A 24,719-nucleotide genomic window follows, 5' to 3' on the forward strand; every position below is an offset into this window, starting at 1 on the left:
TTAGAGACATAAGTGAACAAAAACTATCAAAGCGGATCGAGAAATAAATTCGAGTAAGAAAATAAACAAAATAAGCTAATCATGATGTTTAACCACGTACATTGTATATGTGTGAGAAATAGAGAGAGATCCGAAAATGTTTTATACGTCCGGTTGATCTTTTTTTTTGGGGGGGGTAAAAGGAAAAGATCTTCTGAATGTTTTGTTTCCTCTTCCTTTTATTTTTCAGAGCAAAAGTGTTTTATGTTATTATTCAACAACCTTGCTTGTTTTAAATATACGATAATCATAAAGAAATACTGTACATTCTGATTCTCCTATTCTCCCACTTAAACATATCATCTATAAACTCCACCTCGAGACCGTGCAAAAGTAAAGCATGCACGCACGGCTTGATTTCTTGGGAATTTACAAGTTAAAACACAGCATATTATAACACAAGTACAATTTTTTTAATCGAATATTCAAATTAGCACCCACACTCAAAAAAAAAAATTACAACAGACTGCCAACCAGATATTGAACATTCTATTTCTTTCAACAACGTCCTTAAAATACAAAACCGTCAAAACAATGTTAAATAAATACTATAACCCAAAATAACTCAAACCAAGTAAGATGACATAATATTCCAACTTATTTTCATATGCGAAGGCATTGGCGCTACAAATCGAAGAACGCTTGGCTTCTCAGAAGACCAAGGATTGCCTTCATCATACCATTGGCCTGAATTACCCATAAACTTCGCAATATTAGGAATTACCATCTCTCTACAATGGAGGTGAAGTAAAGGGACTTTGGATAGAACACTGCCCTTCTGAACATCCAAGCCCTCTGGTCTCCGGAGCTTGTATGGCTCGCCAGAGGCTGGTTCGTAGTCTACACGAGGCATTTGTTTCCACCTTTTGTGAGTAAACCAACCATACTTGTAGTCCCCGACGATTGGAGTGCCTAGTGCTTCAGCACAATGCACTCGGAGCTGTAAAGGAGAATAAGTAGATTACACAGAGTAATCATATAAGTTACAACCCAAAACCACTAATCATCGAGGACGGCAGATGTGAAACAGTTATAGAATAGGTTATTGATTACTTACTTTGCAACGAACACTATCTTAGCTTATTTGTTAGGTACAAGACCAGATACTATATGTGAACTTGATTTTTAATGTGTATCGATGTATAATGGTATTATATATCATTTATATGCATTCACAGGGAAACCATCTTCACAAACTTAGTGAACAACAAGAAAGACTTTTTATCTCAAAATTTTCGGATATATGAATCCTCATCTTCTGCTCAGTTTCGCAAAAGGGCGTCTCCTTGATTAAATTAGTAGCTCCTTATGCTTAATCGCCTCCATCCATGACATTTAGATTTCTAGTTTTCAATGCTCTAGTAACTATGATCCCATCATTTCTCCAAAGGTGCGCCTATCGGTCTCATAGTGTACATGTCTGATGCATCAAAATTTAATTGTCTGTTGTTGTAACCTCGATAGGAGCAACCTCTAACCTCTTACAGATTACTCATTTTATAGTATCTTTTAGCATGTCGTCGATCTCAGTGGTCTCATTTGTTGACAATCATTTTTCAAAGATTAAATGCCTCCATTTATTTACTTAAACACAGACACACTTATAAAGATGTGAGGCAAAATTAATCTCTTGTTGTAACCCTGATAGGAGCAACCTCTAACCTCTTACAAATTAGCTCATTTTATAGTATATTTTAGCATGTTGTCACTCATTGAACTAAGCACTCTCCTTTGTTGACAATCATTTATCGAAGATAAAATGCTTCCGTGTATCCCACTGAAGATGCAGACACACACATACAAAGATGTGTTGGTGGCTGGCTGGCTGGGTGTGCGTGTGCGTGTAAATATGTATATGTATACGTAAAATATGTCAACACCTTGCCTCCTTGGTGAATGCAAATATCAATTCCTCTCAACGCGCGGTTAGCAAGCAACAACAGAGAAGATCCCATTCCCACAAGTGTGAGCATAGGAGAAAAAGCTTACATGTCTTTCTAACAGTCAGTGTGTCCAAAAGAATTTAAAAACTGAGATTATTTATAAGTTCACCCTTCACTGACATAATACTGTTCAGAAGATCTGCCTCCCTGCATCTGGTGTGGCGACGAGCTAAGGAATCCAAAAGATTGCAAGAGCTCTATCAGTGAAAACTTTACATATAAACACTTCAGGTAGGCAGTACATAAACAGACATTTTTATGGATTGAACAATTATGCAGCAAGTTTGAAAACACTGAAAATTGGCATCAATCAGCCCAGAACACTGCTTTCGGAAGTACAACATAATCATCAAGATTGTTAATAAATTTGGACAGATCAGTCCAGCTGATAGCAAAAATGTCATTAGGAGACTAAATTATTCAGAGCTACCTGATGTTTTCTTCCAGTAAGTGGGCGCAGCTCAATCCATGAGCAACCATTGATGGTAGGTCCCAGGACTCGGAATTCAGTTACAGCTTCTTGAGAGCCATCCATACCTGAAGGATGTGCTAGAATTACTCTTTCCATTTTCCCATCATTCAGGAAAACCTGCAATCAATTTCACCAATAAGAATAAAAAATCAAAAGACGAAATCAATAGCTTGAATCATTAAAACTTATGATTCAAAGCTTCTGCAGTAATTCACATTGTGAATAAGATTAAAATACAGCCAAAATAGTATCAAAACTCTTTTCTACAGAGAGTAGTCAAATGGTCTCAAACATTCATAATACTAGGATTAAGGACATGAGCAAAAGAGGTTTCCACCTCATAAAATGTGAATAATAAATATGATCAGGGTGGAGGGAGGTGAAGGCATGTGGGCCGCCAAAATGGTAGCATCCTTTTAATATACATTGTAACAACAATGAGGTTAGGTAACACCTACTGTTAGCCCTTACTCTCTTAAGTATGAAGTTATGGATGTAATAGAGCGTACTTTTCGAATGATACTTCAGTTGATTTATTCCTATATGTTTATGCCTCTAGTCAACTTCGATGCAGCAGCTGGGATATTGGCCAACTAAAAATGGAAATGGAACCAGGAGGAAAACACAATCTCATGTATCTACATTTACAACCCAAAACGTCTAAATATACCATAATATATACAGTAAAGCAAGAATAAATTTAAGTGGAGAGGAGCTCTTGTCCAACATTTTTGTTTTGAGATTTGTGCTACAGCACACATCTCAAAGATAGCCTTGATGCGTAGCACAAATCACATAGCAAAAACCAAGGAATAAAAAAGTTGGTGGACGAGAGCTTTTATCCACTTAAGTTTAGAAGCGCCCTCCCTCAAGTGATAAAAATGGAAGAGCCCTCCCTCAAGGGGTAAAAAAGTTGGTGGACTAGAGCCCTCCCTCAATAGTGGCCCCAAAGCAACAGATTTGCATGTACATCATGGCTTCCCCTATTAGCAATTTCAGTACAAAGATGAGTAATATAGAAACCTGTACAGAAGCACAGTATATTAGGCTTAGCGTCTCTGGAGAATATTTCCACATCTGCCCCTGGGTATGAAATGGTTGCAAGGCAAATTATCCCCTATTTAGGTATCTAACTAATATATGGCAAGAAAAATCAAGAAAAATATACCCTCGAAAGAGGAGCAGTAATTACTCCTTGCTTTTCTTTGGGAGAACCAATGACCAACGCCCAATATCTCTGTGTCGTTGCTTCACAAGCATCATTCCAAACCTAGGTAGCATGTTAGTAGAGGAAGTGTCTCGTTAAGGAAAAGAAAGTCAAATTTTCAAATGAAAAATAGATGCTTTTTTATTTAAAAGTAGAAAAAAGGAATAATACAGTTTTTGAAATTTATTTGCAAATTAACCTTCGAATTTGTTGATATAAAAATTAAAGATCAGTAAAAACAAGAAGTACTGTTTTCATCCAGGAGTTGAGAGCTAAACACAAAACTAAGCTCACACGCCAACATTGCCAAGTCATTGTTGTCCACAAAAAAGCAAAAGATGAACATCTCACGTTAAGGTTGTTATTTTAAGCTAAAGTATATCATGATTAGAATGACTATATGCACTAAGGCTAGCACCTTCATAAATCTTCCTACTAACACCAACTAGAGGCATGTACTTCACAAATATGTCTAGAATGACTATATGCACTGAGGCTAGCACCTTCATAAATCTTCCTAGTAACATGAACTAGAGGAATGTACTTGGTTCTCTTCATGGTTCTCAGAAGACTTGTTTCATCCTGATATGTCAGAGATCAATGAAATGAGATCAAGCATAAGAGTTTATAGCTACTAATCATCTCCAATTGACTTTTTTTATTTTATTGAGATATTTGTCATAATTGGTTTTTGGTATTCACAAAAAATGCATAGATAAATACCTGCGAAGACATCTTGGCTAGATTAACGTCACTAAACAGCCAGTGCAACCTAGCAATGCTTTCTTTTTTTCTTCCCAATAATAGTAGGCCGCTGCTATCTCTATCAAGCCGATGTACCTGCCATAAACAAGGGATTGAAGGGGATTAATATAAAAGATATGCACATTGAAAGATCACCCTTTCTTTCTCTCTTTTACACCCTGCGAGCTACTTTTTATGCTCACCTACCACTAAAAGATTGCAAGCTACATATGTCTCGTAGAGCTTAAATCGTTGAATACCAATCAGGATATTGACTGAAGTCACTGGACATTAAAGTTGGCTACCTCTTTCAACTCTCCGAAATTTTAAAATGTAATAAATATTTTGTCTCGAGTTTGTATTATGAATTCTAGAAGAAAATCTAATTAAGCCTTTATGAATAAAACTTATTCTAGAAGAATTTCTCATTAAGCCTTTTCTCCAGTTAATCCTTATTTTCTGAACAACTAATGGATAAATAAATTTATGACAACATTCATCCAACCACAATTATATTCATCCTTTGTCTTACAAGTCAACAACCACGAATCTGTCAACCAAACATCCAATAATTCATATAGGCCATTTAAACCATTTCTCCTCGATTTACTTTTAAATTTATGCGCTATTATATGTAAACATCTAGCTTCTTTCTAATGGTTTACTTTAAATCTTTTTTTTTTCTTTTAAGTCACTTTATTATTTTTCTTTCCATGAAAAATTTCAAAACTCAAAACAAATAAGAATACATTCAGGCGAGCAACTCCCCTGGCGATGAATACTAAACGGAAGAAATCAAGGAACCACTATTCTAGAAGGCTATTAAAGGGATCTCAGAGAAAGATGAAGAACATAAGAAAATAGTGAGCAAACTCTCTATTATTCCTCAACAATTCTCTACAATTTCTCTAATTTCTAATTTTATTTTGTTGGGCAAATATCTGTTTGAGCAAGAGATCAGAGTTCACAATAAACTATGGTGTCAGTCTTCTCGAGGGTTATCATCGCTAGGCGTACATAGTTGCATTTTTTATTATAAATTGTGATGAACTTTTTTTCTTGTTTTTCTTTTTTTTGTGTGGCCTGAGCAAAGTTAGAATAAGTTTCTAAATGCTTTTGTAATGGAGTTAGATTTAAAAATATTTATATATCGTAGATTGGTTGTTCGTTTATTCTATATATTTTTTGAATAAGATACGTAAATTAAGTTTACTCTTGAAAGTTAGAAAGAAATAATCAAAAAATTTAGGCATTTGATTTTTCATGTATAAATTTAAACAAGTTTATATCATTACTTCCCCGCCATATTTTGAACAAATATAGTTTTTCAACAGCAATATTTGAACCTCTAAATGGTGATGGATTCACTGAATTCTAGTAGAATTGGAATAAGAGTATGACAATAGTCATGTACTACACACAAAGAAATGGGATCCATAGAAACTCATAACTCCTCTGCATTTTAAAAAAGTTCCGTTTTTTTGTGTTGTAGTGCAATAATAGTTTAACTCTTGTCCATAATTATCACTTACTCAATTGTAGAAGATGGCATTTTGCAACAAATCACGGTAAGTGCCACATCAGCCTAGTGCTACAAGTTAAAATATAACGCCAACCATACAATATGTACCAATTGTATAGTACTTGTATAAGCCATCTATTTTTTATACATGTGTGTATAAAATCTAACTTTACAAAGCATTTCCTTATCCTTGTGGAAACTCCCATTTTTACTACTCAAGGTCAAAATTTTCAAGTTCCACGAGTATCAAGCTTCATCACTAATTAGCGTTCTCATGTTTAAAAAAATAAAGTGAAAAATATAATTCAATGAATTTTAGAGATAACGCTCTCCAGAGCCTTATCCTATCGTGTAGCAGATGAAGGAATTCAGTGGGCCCACATGAGTAAAAATGTCACTGCCAGCTATGTAAGATCTCAAATCTTTTTCGTTTCAATAATTGGATACCGTTATCGGTACCGACCTTATATCGGCAATTTCAATGCATATAACCCTATAGTATGACAATATTAGTTGGTCTCATTAAAGTTATTAATCAAGTTATAGTATTCATGATAATCGTTGGCATAAAAACCCTAATTACCCAAGTCTAAAGCCTTGATTAGAGCTATTCCAAGTGACAAATCACTGTTATTAGAGGCGATCTGAGGTGCGCGCTTGAGGCGCGATGCGCTTCGCCGCACAAGCACAGCTGCAGGGCGCTGTGCTTCCCTAAGGCGCGCTCCTGGGAGCGCCCCGCAAGCGCTTCCCTCAGGCGCACTCCTGGGAGCACCCTGCAAGCGCCTCGCGCGTTGCATGGGGTGCGCGCTTGAGAAATAGCAGATTAAGGGGTTTTTTTAATTTAGAAATAGCGGGTTATTGGGTCTAGACCCGATTCCCACTACACTTAACTCATCCAATCTGGTCGGCTAAGAGCTAAGGTTTCTTTTTTCCACTGTTTCCTCTCACTTTTGTAGGACAGCAACAGCAACACCGCGAAAGGCAGGCAACAACAACAGCAACACCCAGATCAGTCCCTCTCTATTTCTTCTTTTTCTTCTTCTTCTTCTTCAGTTCTTCTTCTTCTTCAGTTCTTCTTCTTCTTCTTTATTATCTTTTTTCCACAGCTGCAGCTCCTTTCTCTTCTAATTTTTTTTCTTTTTTTCTTTCTTTTTCTTTTTCTTTTGAACTGACCGCCCTACTACCGCTGCTACAGTGTGGTGCCGTTTGGTTGATTATTAGATATTTTTCTTCTAATTTTCTTTCTTTTTTTTCTTTTGTTTTTCTTTTTCTTTTGAACTGACTGCCCTACTGCTGCTGCTACAGTAACGATACTTTTTCCTTCTATTTTTTTTTCTTTCTTTTCCTTTTTCTTTTGAAATGACTGCCATACTGCTGCTGATACAGTAAAAGTACTGTTGTTGCTGCTACAGTAACAGTCTGGTTGATTATTAGATGCTTGTTGCTATATTGTTCATTTAACATTGTTTTGAGAATTTAGACTAATGAATATTGTTGCCACCAGCAAGGTTTTAAATGTCGACCGACATGTCCGACGTATCAGTCGACATGTCGGTTTGAGGGCTTGAGCGACACGACATGGACGTTCTCAACTCGTATGTTGGTTTTCAGGGCCAAATCGAAAATATCGCGGACATATCGGGCATATTGGCCGATTTTTGGCTGAAAAATCGGCTGATATGAATTTTTTTTAGATCTGTTTTTTGTTATCAAGTTTGGGTTTAGTGATAAAAACCCAAACTCGTTTGACCCATTCTCATGTTTAAGGGTTTATTATGAACCCGATAGAAAGAAAAGAAAATTTAGTACTACAGCGGACTTGAAAACCGATCATTTCTTTCGTGGACGACGACACCCTTCCCCACCTCCATCTCGAACCCCCGTCATCCATCTCCCGTTACGCCTCGAAATACAAACCCCAACCGAACCCCAGGGCAGTAAGGTATCCTATCGCCGGGATAAAGGGAAGAGAGTGGTCGGTGACTCATCCGAAGGATCCCGAGCAGAAGAAGTAGAAGAGTCCCGGCTTTGCCTCCCTGCGACATCTCATTATCGGCACTGCCTCCCTACGACGTCGGAATCCACCCATCGTCGGCGCTGCCTCTAGAATTTATAAAGTATGCTTATATTGAATTTAGGAATACTTAGATTATATTTAGGACATGATATTATATATATACGCACCACCCGATATGGTAATCCGATATTTAGTTCATGTCCGCTGATATATCCCTGATTTCCGCTATCCGACATAGATTTTAGCTGTCCGACATGAACCCGATATCCGATATTTAAAACATTGGCCACTAGCCGTCGTAGCTGATTTTCCTTTTGTAACATGTAAATAGTAAATTAGCAATGTAATTGTTAGTGATGAAATTGTTAGTGATGCAATACACTAATATGATTATGTATAACTTGTATGATTATAAAATAATGAAAATTAAAGTAGAAGTGTGATTCACTAAATCTATGTACTTACGTAGTAAAGTTGTTAATTTATGTGTTTTTGCGTAAGTAATTAGGTATGTCTTCATCAGCCGGTAGTGGGAGAAGACATGATCCTACGTGGAAATACACTTCACTTGTGGACGAAGGAAATGTCAACAAACACAAGTGCATATTTTGTAATAAGATCACAAATGGCGATATATCAAGACAAAAGGAGCATCTTATTGGGACAAAAGGAAACGCAAAAATGTTTCTATTTGTCAAATAGCCCCTCCTGGTGTAGTTGAAGAGCTAAAGGAGTATGAAGAAAGGCAAGAGAGTGCTAGAAGATAACAAATTATGGATGATTACCTTCCGGAGCTTGGAGATGAAAATATGGTAGAGATCAATGAATATGAGGAGCTTGAAGAGGAACAACTACAAGTAACTAGAGACAAGGGGAAAGGTCCATTGGCTCCTACTCATAGATCATCTTCCATAATAGCAAGAGGAAGGGGAAGTTTGGGCTTGAATAGTGTGGGGTCTTCAACAAAGAGGAAGTAGCCGATGGATGCATTTCTCACCTTTGATCTAGCGCTAGAGGTCGCTAAGAATGACAAAAGACGTAAGTTGAGGCAAACGCGTATTGATGAAAGCCTCAACAAAGATGCAATAGCTAAAGTGCACCAAGACATTGCTCGTTAGTGGTATCAAACCGACATTCCCTTTAATGCAGCACAGCTTAGGTCATTCAGAATTATGTTGAAGTCTGTGGGAGCTTTTGGCTGAACTAGCCGTCTCCGACATTCCACCACTTACGGGAGTCTTTGCTTAAGGAGAAAAATACACTGAAGATTTGATGAAACCTCATAAAAAAGTGTAGGCCACCAAAGGTTGTTCTTTCATGTCAGATGGTTGAAGTGACCGAAAAGATAGGTCATTGTTCAATTTTCTCCCAAATTCTCCTCTTGGTACAATATTTTTTTCTTCTATTGATGCTTCCGAGGAGATAAAGACGGGTGAAAGAATGTATCAGATATTTGATGAGCAGATTAAGCTGATAGAAACCTCAGAATGTTATGCAGATTGTTTCAGATAATCATTCTAGTCTCAAACTAGCAGGTAAAAATTTAGATATTGAGTTTATTTTCATTATGAGTAATTTATGCTTGTTATTCAATTCTGATCATGATTTTAATTTTGATATAGGAAAATTGTTGGAGGCTAAATAGCCTCATTTATATTGGACCCTGTGTGTTGTAAATAGTATCAATCTTATGTTGAAGGATATTAGCAAATTACCATTTGTGAAATCGAGTTTGAGTCGAGCTATGGAGTTGACGGGATTCATCTACTCACATGGTGGGTTTTGAAATTGATGAGAGGTCAAACTAACTATAGAGAGCTCCTCCGACCGGCAATGATACGATTTGTAACTTCCTTTATGATTTTGTCCAGCATCCACAAGCAAAAAAACAATCTTAGAAAGATGTTCAACTTGAAAAAATGAAAACAAAGTAAGTGGGCAAGAGATCCAAAGGGCAAATCAGCTGAGAGGATAGTTCACATGCTTTCTTTCTCGAACAATATTATTCGTATTATTAAGTTCACAGCTCCTCTAGTCCGTGTTTTGAAGCTGGTTGACAGTGAGAAGAGGCCTGTTATGAGTTATATTTATGAGACGATGAAGGAGGTTATTACAAGAACCATTAATGATGATGAAACAAAATATGCACATGTTTTTGAAATCATTGAGGTGGCAACATCAGCTTCATCAGCCTTTGCACGCTGTAGGATATTACTTTAATCCTACATTTTTCTATGATCACCCTAATATACAAGGGGATGATGAGGTTATGAAAGGCATTTATCAAGTCATTGAGAAGATGGTGCCCATTAATGAGCAAGACAAGGTTGACAAACAGTTAGATATATACAGAAATGCTGGGGGTCTTTTTGGTATGGATATAGCCAAGAAAAACCGGGAAAAAAAGTCTCCAGGTAAATATCAATAATCTATTCCTCAATTTACTACGTGTTCTATAGGAAATAAAAATATGTTGTTAACACTATCTAATAATCTATATTGACAGCTGATTGGTGAGAGTCCTATAGTGCATCAGCACCAGAGTTGTAGAAGCTTGTTGTAAGAGTTCTTAGCCTAACTTGTAGCTCCTCAAGATGTGAAAGAAATTGGAATACCTTTGAGCAATTATGCTAAGTTTCTTTTAATACAACAAAATTGATTCATTCCTTTTAAAGATATAGTATATTAAATTAACTACTATGTAGGAACTACAGATACGCGACAAAAAGAGGAATAGATTGGATCATAAAAGGTTGCAAGATCTTGTATATTGCATGTACAACCAAGCTTTGAAGGAGAGATTTGACTGTAGAGATGTCATTGATCCGATCAAGTTGCCTGATATAGATGAAAGCAAGGAGTGGTTGCTGGGAAAATTTGGTGAAAGTGACAATACAGAAAATGACTTGGTCGAGGGTGAGGATGACCTGATGTAGAACACACGACAGACATGTTTATGTCAAAGTAGGACAGTCGCAAGCTCAAACGCGAGCCCGGTCGAGAAAAATAACTTGCTACAAAGAAACGGTCATAACTTTCAAACCGTACGTCGGAATTGAACGAATTATTTATGAAAATTGACTACCTCGACGAGACGAAGCCAACCAAACCTACGCGTAAGGGTTCAGTTTGCTTCCTGTTTCGTCAAATTACTTACGGTTTGAAAGATATCTGTATTTTTGTCTGTTTTTTACTATTTTTAGTAATATTTTAGGAGTCTGTATTGATTAGGAAACAAATCTGATTTGATCTCAGATTTGACCTATGGACTTTTCTAGTCATAAGGAGTCTATTTAGGAGCTTTAATGTTTTAGAAATTCTTTTATTATTTTTGGTAAAGTTTGAGTCCTTGTAAGAGTTTGAGTCCTTGTAGAAGTATTATTTTTTTTCTATTTAAGTACAGTCTTGTAAGCCCTATAAGCATAACTTTTAATTAATAAAATTTTATTTTTCTTCAATATTTACTTCGTGGATTCGAATATTGTCCTTGGTGGATTCCGAGGCTACTACTTCCGTACTATGTCAATTGGTATCAGAGCCTTGTGCCCCTGATCCAATGGCAGGTGATGAAGCCTCTATTACTCGAACTGAGTTCGACGTGCTAAAGACTGGTGTTAATCAGATGAAGACTGTCATGGAGTGACTTGCGACGGCAGTAGAGCGTCTGAACACGACGGGAGTTCAAAATCGCGTTGATGGTCGCCAACGACGTGATTCGACTCCATATGATGAATCCGACAACGAGGAAGATAACTATACAGCCCCACGCCGCGGTGTTTATCGCAGAGACCGTCGACGAAGGGATAATTATGACGCTGAAGGTTTCAAGATGAAGATGGATATGCCATCTTTCAACGAGCAACTTCATATCGAAGAATTCCTCGACTGTATTGCAGAAGTAGAGAGATTCTTTGAGTATATGGAGATCACAAAAGAGCGTAAGATAAAATTAGTGGCCTACCGACTCAAAGGTGGAGCTTTAGCTTGGTGGGAATCTGTTTGTCTAAATCGATCTCGTCAAGGAAAGCTGAAGGTCGATAGATAGGAAAAGATGAAACTACTGAGAGCCCGTTTCTTGCCAAGATTATGAAAAAGTTTTATTTGGACAATACCAGAATTGTAAGCAAAGTGGAAGAACTGTGGATGAGTACACGTAGGAGTTTTATCGACTGTCATCACGCAACAACTTAAAATGAGAGCGAGGCCCAACAGATGTCCCGATATACAGGGGGATTGAGGATGGCGATTCAGGATCGTGTATCTTTACAGTAGACCTATACATTAGCAAACACGGTTAGCCTAGCTGAGAAGGTGGAGCGACAACTCTGACGAAATAGTAAAGGATCATGGGCAGCTTCTGACGGGTCGCGAATCGTAGTGAAAATAAACAGTCTCAAACTGTTTCTGATCAAGATGCTACAAAGGAGAAGGCAAAGGGTCTAGCGACAACAGCAAAGAAGATTACACTATCGAACCCATATGTCAAGCCTAACCCGATCAAGTGCTATAGATGTGAACAACCTGGTCATCGATCCAATCAGTGCCCTAAAAAAGGTGTTGTGAATATGGTGGATCATGAAGACGAGGTCGTAGACCAAGACGATGCTGAAGACTATGATGGTGGATTGGATCCTGATGATGATGGGGAACAACTCTCATGTATTGTGCGGCGACTATTATTAGCCCTAAAGACAGAAGAATCATCGCAGAGGCATAACATCTTCCGCATGAGATGCACAGTGAAACAGAAGATCTGTGATGTTATCATTGATAGTGGGAGCAGTGAAAGTATTGTCTCTCGACGTATGGTGGAGAAATTAGGTTTGAAGACGGAAAAGCACCCCGCTCCTTACAAGATCGGTTGGATTCGTAAGGGTAATGACGTGCAGGTTGATGAGGTGTGTCGAGTATCTTTTTTCATTGGTCGAACTTATATCGATGAGACGTGTGATGTAGTTGAGATAGACGCATGTCATATGTTGTTAAGCAGACCATGACAGTTTGATGTTGATGCCACACATAGGGGGAAGGATAATGTTTATATATTTAAGAAAGATGATCGACGAATTGTGCTCAAGCCTCTAACCGAGAAGGGACTGTCAAAACCAATGTTGCTGAAAAAAAGACTTTTTTTTAGTCGTTGACAATGAAGACTTTATGAAAGATGTGAAACAGTCCGATGAGGTTTATGCTCTTGTTGTCTCGGGAAAAGAGGATTATGTCACTGTCAAAATTCCACCTGAAGTACAGACCCTCTTGCAGCAATTTGATACAGTTATGCCCCACGATCTTCCTTCTGAATTACCAATACGTCGAGACGTTCAACATCAGATCGATCTTATTCCGGGATCGCGGCTACCAAATTTGCCACACTATCAGATGAGCCTAAAGGAAGGAGAGATTTTACAGAAACAGATGGATGACCTCGTCCAGAAAGGCCTTATACGACCTAGCATGAGTCTGTGTGTCGTGCCAGTGTTATTAGTCCTGAAAAAGAACAGAGAGTAGTGCATGTGTGTGGTCAGTAGGGCTATCAACAAGATCATCGCGAAGTATCGATTTTCTATCCCACGACTAGAAGACATGTTAGATATGTTGTCTAGATCAAAAATGTTCTCCAAGATAAATCTCAAGAGTGGATATCATCAGATTCGGATAAGAGAATGAGATCAGTAGAAGACTGCTTTCAAGACAAAAAAAGCATGTATGAATGGTTAGTCATACCTTTTGACCTTTCTAATGCTCCTAGCACTTTTATGCGTTTGATGATCAGGTATTAAAACCCTTTATTGGAAAGTTCGTTGTAGTTTACTTCGATAATATCCTAATTTATAGCCAGAGCAAAACTGCACATCTGGATCACTTGAGGAAGATACTAATAGTTTTGCAGGAAAACAAGTTGTACATCAATATGAAGAAGTGCAACTTCATGACCAGCAGTCTTGTATTCCTAGGCTTTGTCGTTGGTGCAGAGGGCATCCATGTTGATGAAGAAGGTGCGTGCTATTTGAGATTGGCCTACACCGAAGACTGTCAGTGAGGTTCGTAGTTTTCATGGCCTAGCAACGTTCTATAGGAGATTTGTTAAAAATTTCAACAGTATTATAGCTCCTATCACTGAATGCATGAAGAAATGCAAGTTTAATTAGGGAGTAAAAGCGGATCGTAGTTTTGCATTAATCAAGGAGAAATTGTCCACCGTACACAGTACTTGCACTTCCAGACTTTCAAAATGTGCTTAAAGTTGATTGTGATGCCTCCATCGTAGGAATTGGTGGTGTTTTATCTCAAGAAGGACATCCAGTTACTTTCTACAACGAGAAACTCAGCGAAGCTTAGCAGAAGTGGACCACATATGAACTAGAGTTATATGTCATAGTTCAGTCTTTGAAGTATTGGGAGCACTATTTGATCTCACGTGAGTTTCTGCTTCATACTGATCATCAGGCCCTGAAGTCCCTTAATAGTCAGACTACCATCAATCGTATGCATGCTCGTTGGATCGTGTATCTTCAACGTTTCACCTTTGTTTTGAAGCACAAATCCTGGCAACAGAATATGGTTGCAGATGCACTCGGTTGGAGAGCTGGTTTGTTGGTGACTTTACAGACAGAAGTGATTGGATTTGAGTATCTAAAGGAGCTGTATGCAGAGGATGAAGACTTTAAGGAGATTTGGGATGACTGCCAACAAAATAAATCAGTCAAAGACTTTCATATTCAGGATGGTTATTTATTTCATGGTGATCAATTATGCATACCCCAGAGTTCACTAAAAGAGCAGATAATTCGATACCTTCATGCTGACAGGCTAGGAGGACACTTGGGGCGAGATAAGACGATTGCTTCTATTGAAGAGCGATATTACTAGCCTCAGCTGAAGAAGGAAGCAAAAAAATGTGTGGCGTTGTCCAGTTTGTCAAGTTGCTAAGGGACAGTCTCAGAATACAGGATTGTATACACCTTTACTGTTCATGATGCGCCATGGCATGATATTTCTATGGACTTTATGTTGGGACTGCCTAGAACCCAACGAGGTATGGATTCTATTTTTGTTGTGGTTGATAGGTTTTCAAAGATGGCGCACTTTATTCCATGCAAGAAGACTACAGATGCTAGCCGCATTGCCAATCTTTTCTTTCAGGAGATAGTTCGCCTTCATGGAGTGCCACAATCCATCACATCCGATCGTGATTCTAAGTTCTTATCTAACTTTTGAAGGACTTTGTGGCAGCGATTCAATACTTCTCTTAAGTTCAGTACTACTTACCACCCTCAAACGGATAGTCAAACTGAAGTAGTAAATCGCACTCCCGGTAACCTTCTTAGATCCATCTCTGGCGATCGTCCAAAGCAATAAGATCTTGCTCTGGCACATACTGAGTTTGTTTATAACTGTATGGAGAATCGAACTACATGCAAGGCTCCCTTCGTGATTGTGCATGGAAGACTTCTGAATCATTATCTTGACCTTGCTCCACTACCTGAGCTTCTCGAACAGAGTGTTCCAGCATATCATACGGTTGAAAAGATACGGGCTATCCAACAGGAAGTAAAGGAGAAGATAGAGCAGTCTAATGCTAAATATAAGGCTGATGTTGATCGACACAGGAGGAAGGTGTTTGAAGAGGGAGACATGAGGATGGTGTTTCTGTGAAAAGAACGTTTTCCTGTGGATACCTACAACAAGCTGAAAAATAAGAAATATGATCCATGCAAAATACTAAAAAAGATTAGCGACAATGCTTATGAGGTTGATCTTTCTACAAATTTGGGTATCTCTCCTAGTTTCAATGTTACAGATTTGTTTGAGTATTATCCGCCAGAAGAATCAGTTGTTCATGTAAGTATAAGCTCGGGGTCGAGCTCTTTCCAAGCAGGGGGGCTGATGTAGAACACACGACAGACATGTTTATGTCAAAGTGGAACAATCGCAAGCTCAAACGCGGGACCGGTCGAGGAAAATAACTTGCTATGAAGAAACGGCTATAACTTTCAAACCGTACATCGAAATTGGACGAATTATATATAAAAATTGACTATCTCGATGAGACGGAGCCAACCAAACCAACCCGTAAACCGATGTAGAGCACACGACAGACATGTTTATGTCAAAATGGGACAATCGCAAGCTAAAACGCGTGCCCGGTCGAGAAAAATAACTTGCTACGAAGACAGTCATGTTTATGTCAAAGTGGGACAGTCGCAAGCTCAAACGCGGGACCGATCGAGGAAAATAACTTGCTATGAAAAAACAACCATAACTTTCAAACTGTACGTCGGAATTGGACGAATTATTTATGAAAATTGACTATCTCGACGAGACAAAGTCAACCAAACATACCCGTAAACTAATGTAGAGCACACGACAGACATGTTTATGTTAAAGTGGGACAGCTGTAAGCGCAAACGCGGGCCCGGTTGAGAAAAATAACTTGCTACGAAGAAATGACCATAACTTTCAAACCGTACGTCGGAATTGGACGAATTATATATAAAAATCGACTATCTCGACGAGACGGAGCCAACCAAACTCACCCGTAAGGGTTCAGTTTGCTTTCTCCATTTCGTCAAATTCCTTACGGTTTGAAAGATATTTGCATTTTTGTCCGTTTTTACTATTTTTAGTAATGTTTTAGGAGTCTGTATTGATTAGGAAACAAATCCGATTTGATCTTAAATTTGACCGGTGGACTTTCCTAGTCATAAGGAGCATTTTTAGGAGTTTTAATGTTTTAGGAATTCTTTTACTATTTTTGGTAAAGTTTGAGTCCTTGTAGGAGTTTTGAGTCCTTGTAGAAGTCTTGTTTTTTCTATTTAAGTAGAGTCTTGTAAGTCCTAGAGGCATAACTTCTAATCAATAAAAATTTATTTTTTCTTTAACATTTACTTTGTGTATTTGAAGCTCTTCGTAGATTCGAAGATTGTCCTTGGTGGATTCTGAGGCTACTACTTCCGTGCTACGTCATGACCTTACATTTGGTGTTGTAGGAGATGCAATGAGAGCTGAAGATGATGATGCTAGATATTTAAGGTCGACAAGTAGGGGTGGGGATCTTCGAATGGTGGTGGTTCATCATCGAGGAGGGAACATTTTTATCGATATTAGTGAACTGCTTAAGTGAGTTAGTACTATGACTAAGGCTCTATTTATGACTTTGGTAATTTATATTATTTATTTTAAGCCATTGACATCTTTTTTATGTGAAGTTTTATGACCACAACTTTCTTTATGTGTATTTGTATATCCTGAAAAATTCTGTGTAGTGTGTCTCGCTTCACTCGGGCGCGCGCATCGCATTGTGCATTGCGCATGTGCGCGTAAATTAATTTTGCGCCCCGCATTACGCCTTGCGCATTGATAACATTGTGACAAATACCTTTTTGTAAACCATATAAAAGCACATTTAAATAATTTTGTGCTGACATTGTGGAGAGGAAAAATTTCACACAAAGCCCTCTCCTCTTTTTTTCATATTCTCCTAGTCACATGGACTTTGCCTATTTATACACTTCATCTCTCTCTATGGTCCATTTTCTTCATGCCCAATATTTTCATCATAAGTCTCTCCCTCCTCCCTCCTCTTGACCAGCCACTCCCAAGCGCAAAAACCCCCCCAAATTCCATCATTAATCTCTCTCTCTCATTAATCTCTCTCTCTCTCTCTCTCTCTCTCTCATCTAGTGGAAGAACCTAGGAGCTAGAAAGAAGGATTTTTTAGTAAAAGGGACAAGGGCCAATCTGCTAGGTACAAGTCAACCATATCTCCTTTTGGTGTTCCTTTCTAGTCTAAATCTGAGTTTCACATGGACTATATCTAGCTAGATCATGCAAGCATGAATTTTTGAGCTGATTTTACACTTGCATTTAAGATTGAATGACTTTTGAGCTTGTTTCATCTCCCTAGTATGTTAAAGTTGCAATCTTTATGCCTGTTTAGTGAGAAAGTTGTAATCTTGCATGTGTTTAGCCTCTCATTATGATATAGTGAAGTTTCCTGCTCTAGTTGGTAATTTGAAGAGCATGCATGTATGCAATAGGGCTTGCATGTTAATAATTTTAACTCCAGTCACGTTTTCCAGTCTCTAGAAGAACACATTGTTAGTATTTGATCATAAGTAGCACAGTCGTCGTCATAAATGTTTAGTAGTTCTGCTCCACAGATGTTTAGTTTATATTCTAATTGATGTTTAGATTTGCATTACATTTTGAGAGCTGAGAGAGCTTATGTATTTTTCAGTTGACTCTTGTAGTTAAGATTTTGGATCATTTATTTCAGATTGTTGGACATATTTTCTTTTATATCTGTTGAGACCTGATTATTTAGAGATTTATCAAATATTTCTGTGTTCTATTTCTTGTCTTCATCTCTTTTATATATGCATGTACCTGTACTGTCTTATTTGATTCCACTAGAGTGATATTTTTATGATGGTGAAACATGTCATTGCACAGTATAGGTGCATGGCAGGTTTGACATCCTTGATTTCACCTTGTACTGCAGTCTTGTGTGAACACAAGTCCTTTTCAAGTAAGGATTTTTGTTTTAGAATATTCACTCACGTTGCTTTCTTTTGAAACTGGTTTGGTGCAATTTGGATGTCATTTGTTATCTCGAATCCTTAGTTGAAGCTGATGCATGTGTTCTGGACAGACAGTCTAATCCTCCTTGATTGTTTTGTACGTATATTTGTCTCTGGTTAGGATATGATAATAAGGGTTCTTGTTATAGAAAATATACTTGTCATGTTTCTTTCAGTAGAAAATTTATTAAGTTTCGATTAATTTTGGTTAACCAAAACTAGTGAGTGATTCAGGACACATATTTGTTTTGTTTTGTTTTTTTTGCATGATATTACTGGCTGACACCTATACACCTTCAAGACCATATCTCTCTGCATCTTGTGCACATTCATGATCCAACTAATGTTTTAAAAACAGAATTGCATGTGAACATTTTAGCTTTGGTTTCACTAAATTCGGAAATTGTTTGACCCCTTAAATAGCTCCTTAGCTCTGTGAATGTAATCTGCACTTCCGGTCTGCCCGTGCCATACATTTTTTAAGTGTAGCTTACTCTCTAAATGTCGGATTAATGAAAACTTTGCTGTCCTAAAACTAGACACATGTAAGAGTTAAATTAAATGACACTAGTTTCATGCATTTTGAACATCATATGGGCTTCCTTTTTGCTACCGCAATCTACTATTTTTCACAGTCATGCATCATATAAGGCTTCATGTGTATCCATGCCAAGCAAGTGTCTATCATGCAATAACCTATAAGCCAGGTAGTCTACACGACCTAGTCATTTAGAATCTCACATGGCATACATGTATGTGTATATAAGAGCGGGACTCTTAGATGTATCATGCAATAATCTGATGTGGTTGAGTTTGATAGAGGAGGAAGAAGAGGAGCAGAGGAGTCTGGGAGCAGAGGAGTCTGGGAAGGGAGAACTAAAGAACAGATGAAGCTAAAGAGAAGAATAAGATGATAAGTAAACAATAATTCACACATACCTTCCATCCTCTTCATTACAACCACTATATATAACTACACTAATTATCTCTACCCACTAACATCACTCCTCTCTACAACTACCTACTAACACCACTCCTCTCTCTACAACTACCCACTAACACCACTCCTCTCTCTACAACTACCCACTTATCCATGTTGTGAATATTGGTTGCACGTATCATCCCCCCCCCCCTAAGGATCATTGTCCGCAAGGATAGTGAAAGGAAATTGCTTTTTGCCTCTCTGGTTCTTGTTGAACAATGTTATCGTCATCGATCATGAATAGTTGTGGACGTTTACAATAATGACCCGGAATGAACTTCTCATCACAATAGTAACATAACCCCTTCTCTCGACGGTCTCGCGCCTCTTGGTTAGTGATTTGACGGAATGTTGTTGTAGTAGTATTTGAACTTGCATTCACATTCTGAGCTGGTGGAGGACCTAATACGCCAGTTGTTGGGTTAGGGGTGGTCGCCTTTGATGCCACAGAATTTAGTTGGGAGCAAAATGGTTGGCTCAGTTGCTTGTGTAACTGATTTCGTTCCTCGATTAGTCGAGCGACTCCTATTGCATCTGCCAAGGTCTTGGACTGCTTAATTTTTACATCGAGGCGAATGTCCTCACAAAGCCCTGCAATAAAACAACCAATGAGAAAATTTTCAGGTAGGTTGTCAACGCGATGAGAAGGCTTTTTAAAAGCTTCCTGATAAGTTACAACAGTTGAGTCTTGTTTAAGCCGAGTTAGGGCTTCCGACGGGTCTTCGTAGTCTGTTGGACCAAAACGGAGAAGGACAACTTTGGTGAATTCATCCCATGTAAGTGATCCGCGAAATTTCGTCAACCACCTATGCTATTACAGGGCGATGCCTTCTAAATGGAAGGAGGCCAGTTGAACTTGTTGGTCTGGTGCAATGTTCTTAAAGTCGAAGTATTGTTCTGCCTTGTAAATCCAGCCCGTTGGGTCGTCTCCGTTAAATTTTGGGAAGGACAGCTTGAGGTGTTGACGAGGGTGGTCATTGATAGTGTTAGACAAGAAGTATGTGAGTGTGAGGATTCAACACGTGGGCTAGTATTTTGACTATGGAAGGCTCAAAGAGCTTGAAGCTCAATTAACACTTCTTGTAAGGTTGCATTCACCTGATCGAAACTAATCTCGTGTCATGCTAAGATTTCGTTGACATCGTTGCGGAATTCTACATTTGTTTTGCTGCGAGTGTCCATGGTCGGGACCGGCTCTGATACCAATGATGTGGTTGAATTTGATAGAGGAGGAAGAAGAGGAGCAGAGGAGTCTGGGAGCAGAGGAGTCTGGGAGCAGAGGAGTCTGGGAAGGGAGAACCAAAGAACAGGTGAAGCTAAAGAGAAGAATAAGATGATAAGTAAACAATAATTCACATATACTTCCATCCTCTCCGTTACAACCACTATATATAACTACACTAATTATCTCTACCCACTAACATCACTCCTCTACGACTACCTACTAACCCCACTCCTCTCTCTACAACTACCCACTAACACCACTCCTCTCTACAACTATCCACTAACACCACTCTTCTCTCTACAACTACCCACTTATCCATATTATGAATATTGGTTGCACGTATCATAATCTTTCCTCATTCTTCGACATTTTCGATGATCAGTTGAATACTAATCTTTTGCTTCCATATAGTTCTATTTGACATACTTCTTAGGTGGATTGATCGCCGATTACTTGCTTATTGCTCTATCTTTGTTTATTCAATCCAATATATGCCATTGAAACTCCATGATTGATTGTGCTATCTTGCCTCGATTACACTATTATCGTGATTAATAGCATTTAATTAACATGGTCTTGAATTCATGGATTGATAATATATTATGTCCCAGGGGACCGAATGCGTAGGTGAGAACGCTTACCGGTGGGTGTATAAATGAAGGCATGCGTGATTATTAACATATCTCATGATTAGGGAATTTAGAATCCTGAATATTGAGCTTGATTATTCGCTAATGATATTTGCAAGTTTTATTTCAATCATCAATTATATTATGAGCATTGATAGTTTATGGTTAATATCAATTAGTTTTAACTTTGATTGTCTACATTATCCTTTCATTTTCCCCATATGGAGTACCCCAGTTTCCATTATGGTTACCTATTAAGCCTTACGCTAAGCCCTACTTGTTTCTGCATCCGCCCGCAAGTAGCGGTCCAATTAAAGGCAAGGTGACCGCAAACCCCGATGAAGACTAGCTCTAGTATGCAAAAAGAAGTGTACATCTATTTATCCTAGTTATCTTTTTTGTTGTACTTTTGAGTTGTTAGATATGTAAGACTGTATGTTATAACTTTATGTTAAGACTATGTTGCACAATATTGTTCCCTTATGCTCTTCTAGCTATTGTGGTATTCTATGGATTCTGCAGTCAACTTGTGATTCTGATTGTTATTTATTTATGTTGCTTTATTCTGCTATTTGGTATTGATTGAAAAAGACTGTATATAAGACTTAAGCAGGATGACCCTCCAACTTATGGTCGGGTCATGCCCAATTTCTATATACTCTCAAGAGTCGCCTTGGTATATTTTGGGGGCCATTAAAAGCTAACTAATTACCACGTTGAGGGCTTATCATTTTCTGAACTTTTTACAAATCAAGTTCATGTAATAGACCTCTACATACATATGCCCTATCACGTGACGTCTTACATAAAACTCAAAACTTCAATTTTTATTATGTTTTTAATTTATGGAACCTATGATGATGCTTGGCACATTGGGTTATTTACTTTGTTCTCTTTATTTTTTATGTTCTCTAGTTTTTTAGATGGTGAAGTTTAAAGAATTCTTGATGATTCTTCTTATCTCCAATAATTTAAATTTTATCTAAACAATATACATAATTAATAAAAAAAACTCTATTTTACATGATCGGACATAAACTGAATTTTTAAGAAAGCAACCAAATAAAAATTTGATGACGTTAATAGAAATCTGAACCGCCAAATAAAAATTTGGTGATATAAATAGAAATTTGAAAGCATATGTTGCTGGACTTTAGCAAGAAGAATCAGGATATAATTACTTTATAATTTATCAACATAATTATGAAAGGTATATTTTTCTTAGTTTTTAAAACAGATCTTTAATTATATATTTATATACATGTTAAATAAGACTCTGATTTAAAATATATCACTATCTAGCTTCCATTGTGTAAGGGGTGGAATCAAATCTCATCGAATACAGATTCAATTCAAATTATTTCTCAGTATTCAAATTCGGTTTGAACATTGAAATCTTATTTGAATTTGACTAATATATATGTATGTATATCACTATCTAGCTTATATTGTGCAAGGGGTGGAATCAAATCTCATCGAATACAGATTCAATTCAAATTATTTCTCAGTATTCAAATTCGGTTTGAAGTTTGAACATTGAAATCTTTTTGAATTTGACTTATATATATATATATATATATATATATATATATATATATATATATATATATATATAGGGAATGATGGGTATGAGATGGCGACTCATTTTGCTAAATGAGTTACCAAGAAATAGAGTGGTGAGATCCACACCTTTTGATGTGACTAGCAAGCTGGGCTCATCACATGGTCATCTCTTGATAGTTTATTTAGCAATATGAGCCGCCACCTCATACACATTACTTTCACACACACACTTACTATTTATTCTCAAATATTCGTTAGCACATGTGGTATGTTGAGAGTTATATCCAATGTGCACTTAGGTTCAAATCCTAGGATCGGGCATTTTTTATATCCTCCTTTGTAATTTGTTGGGTTTTTTTCTTATTTTATTGTTGGCCTTTTTCCATACATATCCTTTAAGTTATATGTATTTTATATTTACCCTTCAAATCCTAGACTATTAAGTTGTTATAGGCATGTCCTATTAAATTATCTATATGGACCCATATTATTAACTTATTTACATGAGCCTAGCCTATCAAGTTATTAACATGAGCCTGAATGCGTAGGGGGAAAATAGCAAGCGAATGGTATTTGTAACAAATTATATTTATAAAATTAAAATTAAAAAATATAGATGAATAGTTAATAATCAATTGAATCAAATATACCTTTGTTTAAATTCTATTCATTTATAAATCGAATACTAAAAATAATTTGTTTACTGTTAAATGAACAGATAAATCGAATATAACTGATTATCTGGATGAATAATAATTGAACTATTTATTAATTATTTTGTTCATTTCCACCCCTATACTGTGTTGCATTATTTTCATTTTTTCCATCATATGATTTTAAAAGTATTATGCATGAAATTTTAATTTGAGAAGGAAAGGAAAGAACTAAAGTAATGGAACCTTCAAGAGAGGGAAGAGAGAGGGAAATGGAACCTACGTAATGATGAGTCAAATGACCAAATTACCCTTACCTTTCCTAAAATAACTATCTATTATTTAACAAATTGCAGGAATAACGATCCACTCCTTCACATTTGCCTAACCCCACAATGTTTTTAATATAGTAGTATAGATAAATTAAATTGTGAAATTTTTATCCTATTAAGTGATAAGCATCTTAAAAAATCAAAACACTCTAAAACTTACCAACTTAGGACCCTCTTTACTCCCATAAGATAGTGCTGCTGCAGCCAATGCATCCATACTGTTGTGGACTGGTAAATTTCCCTAGAGAAACAAGAGAGTCCAAAATTAGTAACAACAAAAATGCAGAAACACTTTGTACACGAACTCCTCAACAAACCTAAAATCAGACCTTGACGGGGACTTTTGGCGGCTTGTTCAGTACGATTATAGCAGAGTCCTGAAATTTCACAATCAGACTATCAATCTCAATAGCAAAAGCAAAATAAATATCATCAAACTCAAATTAAGATAAAAAATTATGCCTTATGAACCACAAGCCTCTGTAGGTATTCTATCTCATCCTTATTAGGATTCAGAGTCGCAGTCGGTATTGTGTCATATCTCTTGATTATCCTTGACTCTGCAACCGACACAGGAAGATGTATCTTCATGCCAACCTCCATCGTATCATCGTGCTTTATCTGCATTAACACTGCAACCCATAGTCACTGAATGTATGCATAATTTGGAAGGGGAAAATATTGCTCCCTTTTATAGTGTAAGAGTAAACCCATAATTTAAAAAGAAAAAACATTCCTTTATAATGTAAGTTGTAATTCAATTTGCAAATAGAACTAATAATATCATCAAAGTGGGGGGGGCGGGGGG

General features: G+C 37.3%; 1 protein-coding gene across 1 annotated transcript in view; it reads right to left on the reverse strand.

Annotated features, from left to right (window-relative positions):
• LOC109841774 (RNA pseudouridine synthase 3, mitochondrial) overlaps window positions 434–24,719 on the reverse strand; it is a 36,902-nt gene continuing 12,616 nt past the window's right edge. The window contains 8 exon segments of the mRNA XM_020410713.1: window positions 434–979; window positions 2,413–2,571; window positions 3,478–3,537; window positions 3,623–3,724; window positions 4,385–4,501; window positions 24,072–24,152; window positions 24,241–24,288; window positions 24,374–24,532. Of these exon segments, the coding sequence (XP_020266302.1) occupies window positions 605–979; window positions 2,413–2,571; window positions 3,478–3,537; window positions 3,623–3,724; window positions 4,385–4,501; window positions 24,072–24,152; window positions 24,241–24,288; window positions 24,374–24,532 (1,101 nt within the window). The 3' untranslated portion in view covers window positions 434–604.

Source organism: Asparagus officinalis, chromosome 5 (assembly GCF_001876935.1).
Source record: "Asparagus officinalis chromosome 5, Aspof.V1, whole genome shotgun sequence".
NCBI lineage: Eukaryota > Viridiplantae > Streptophyta > Magnoliopsida > Asparagales > Asparagaceae > Asparagus > Asparagus officinalis.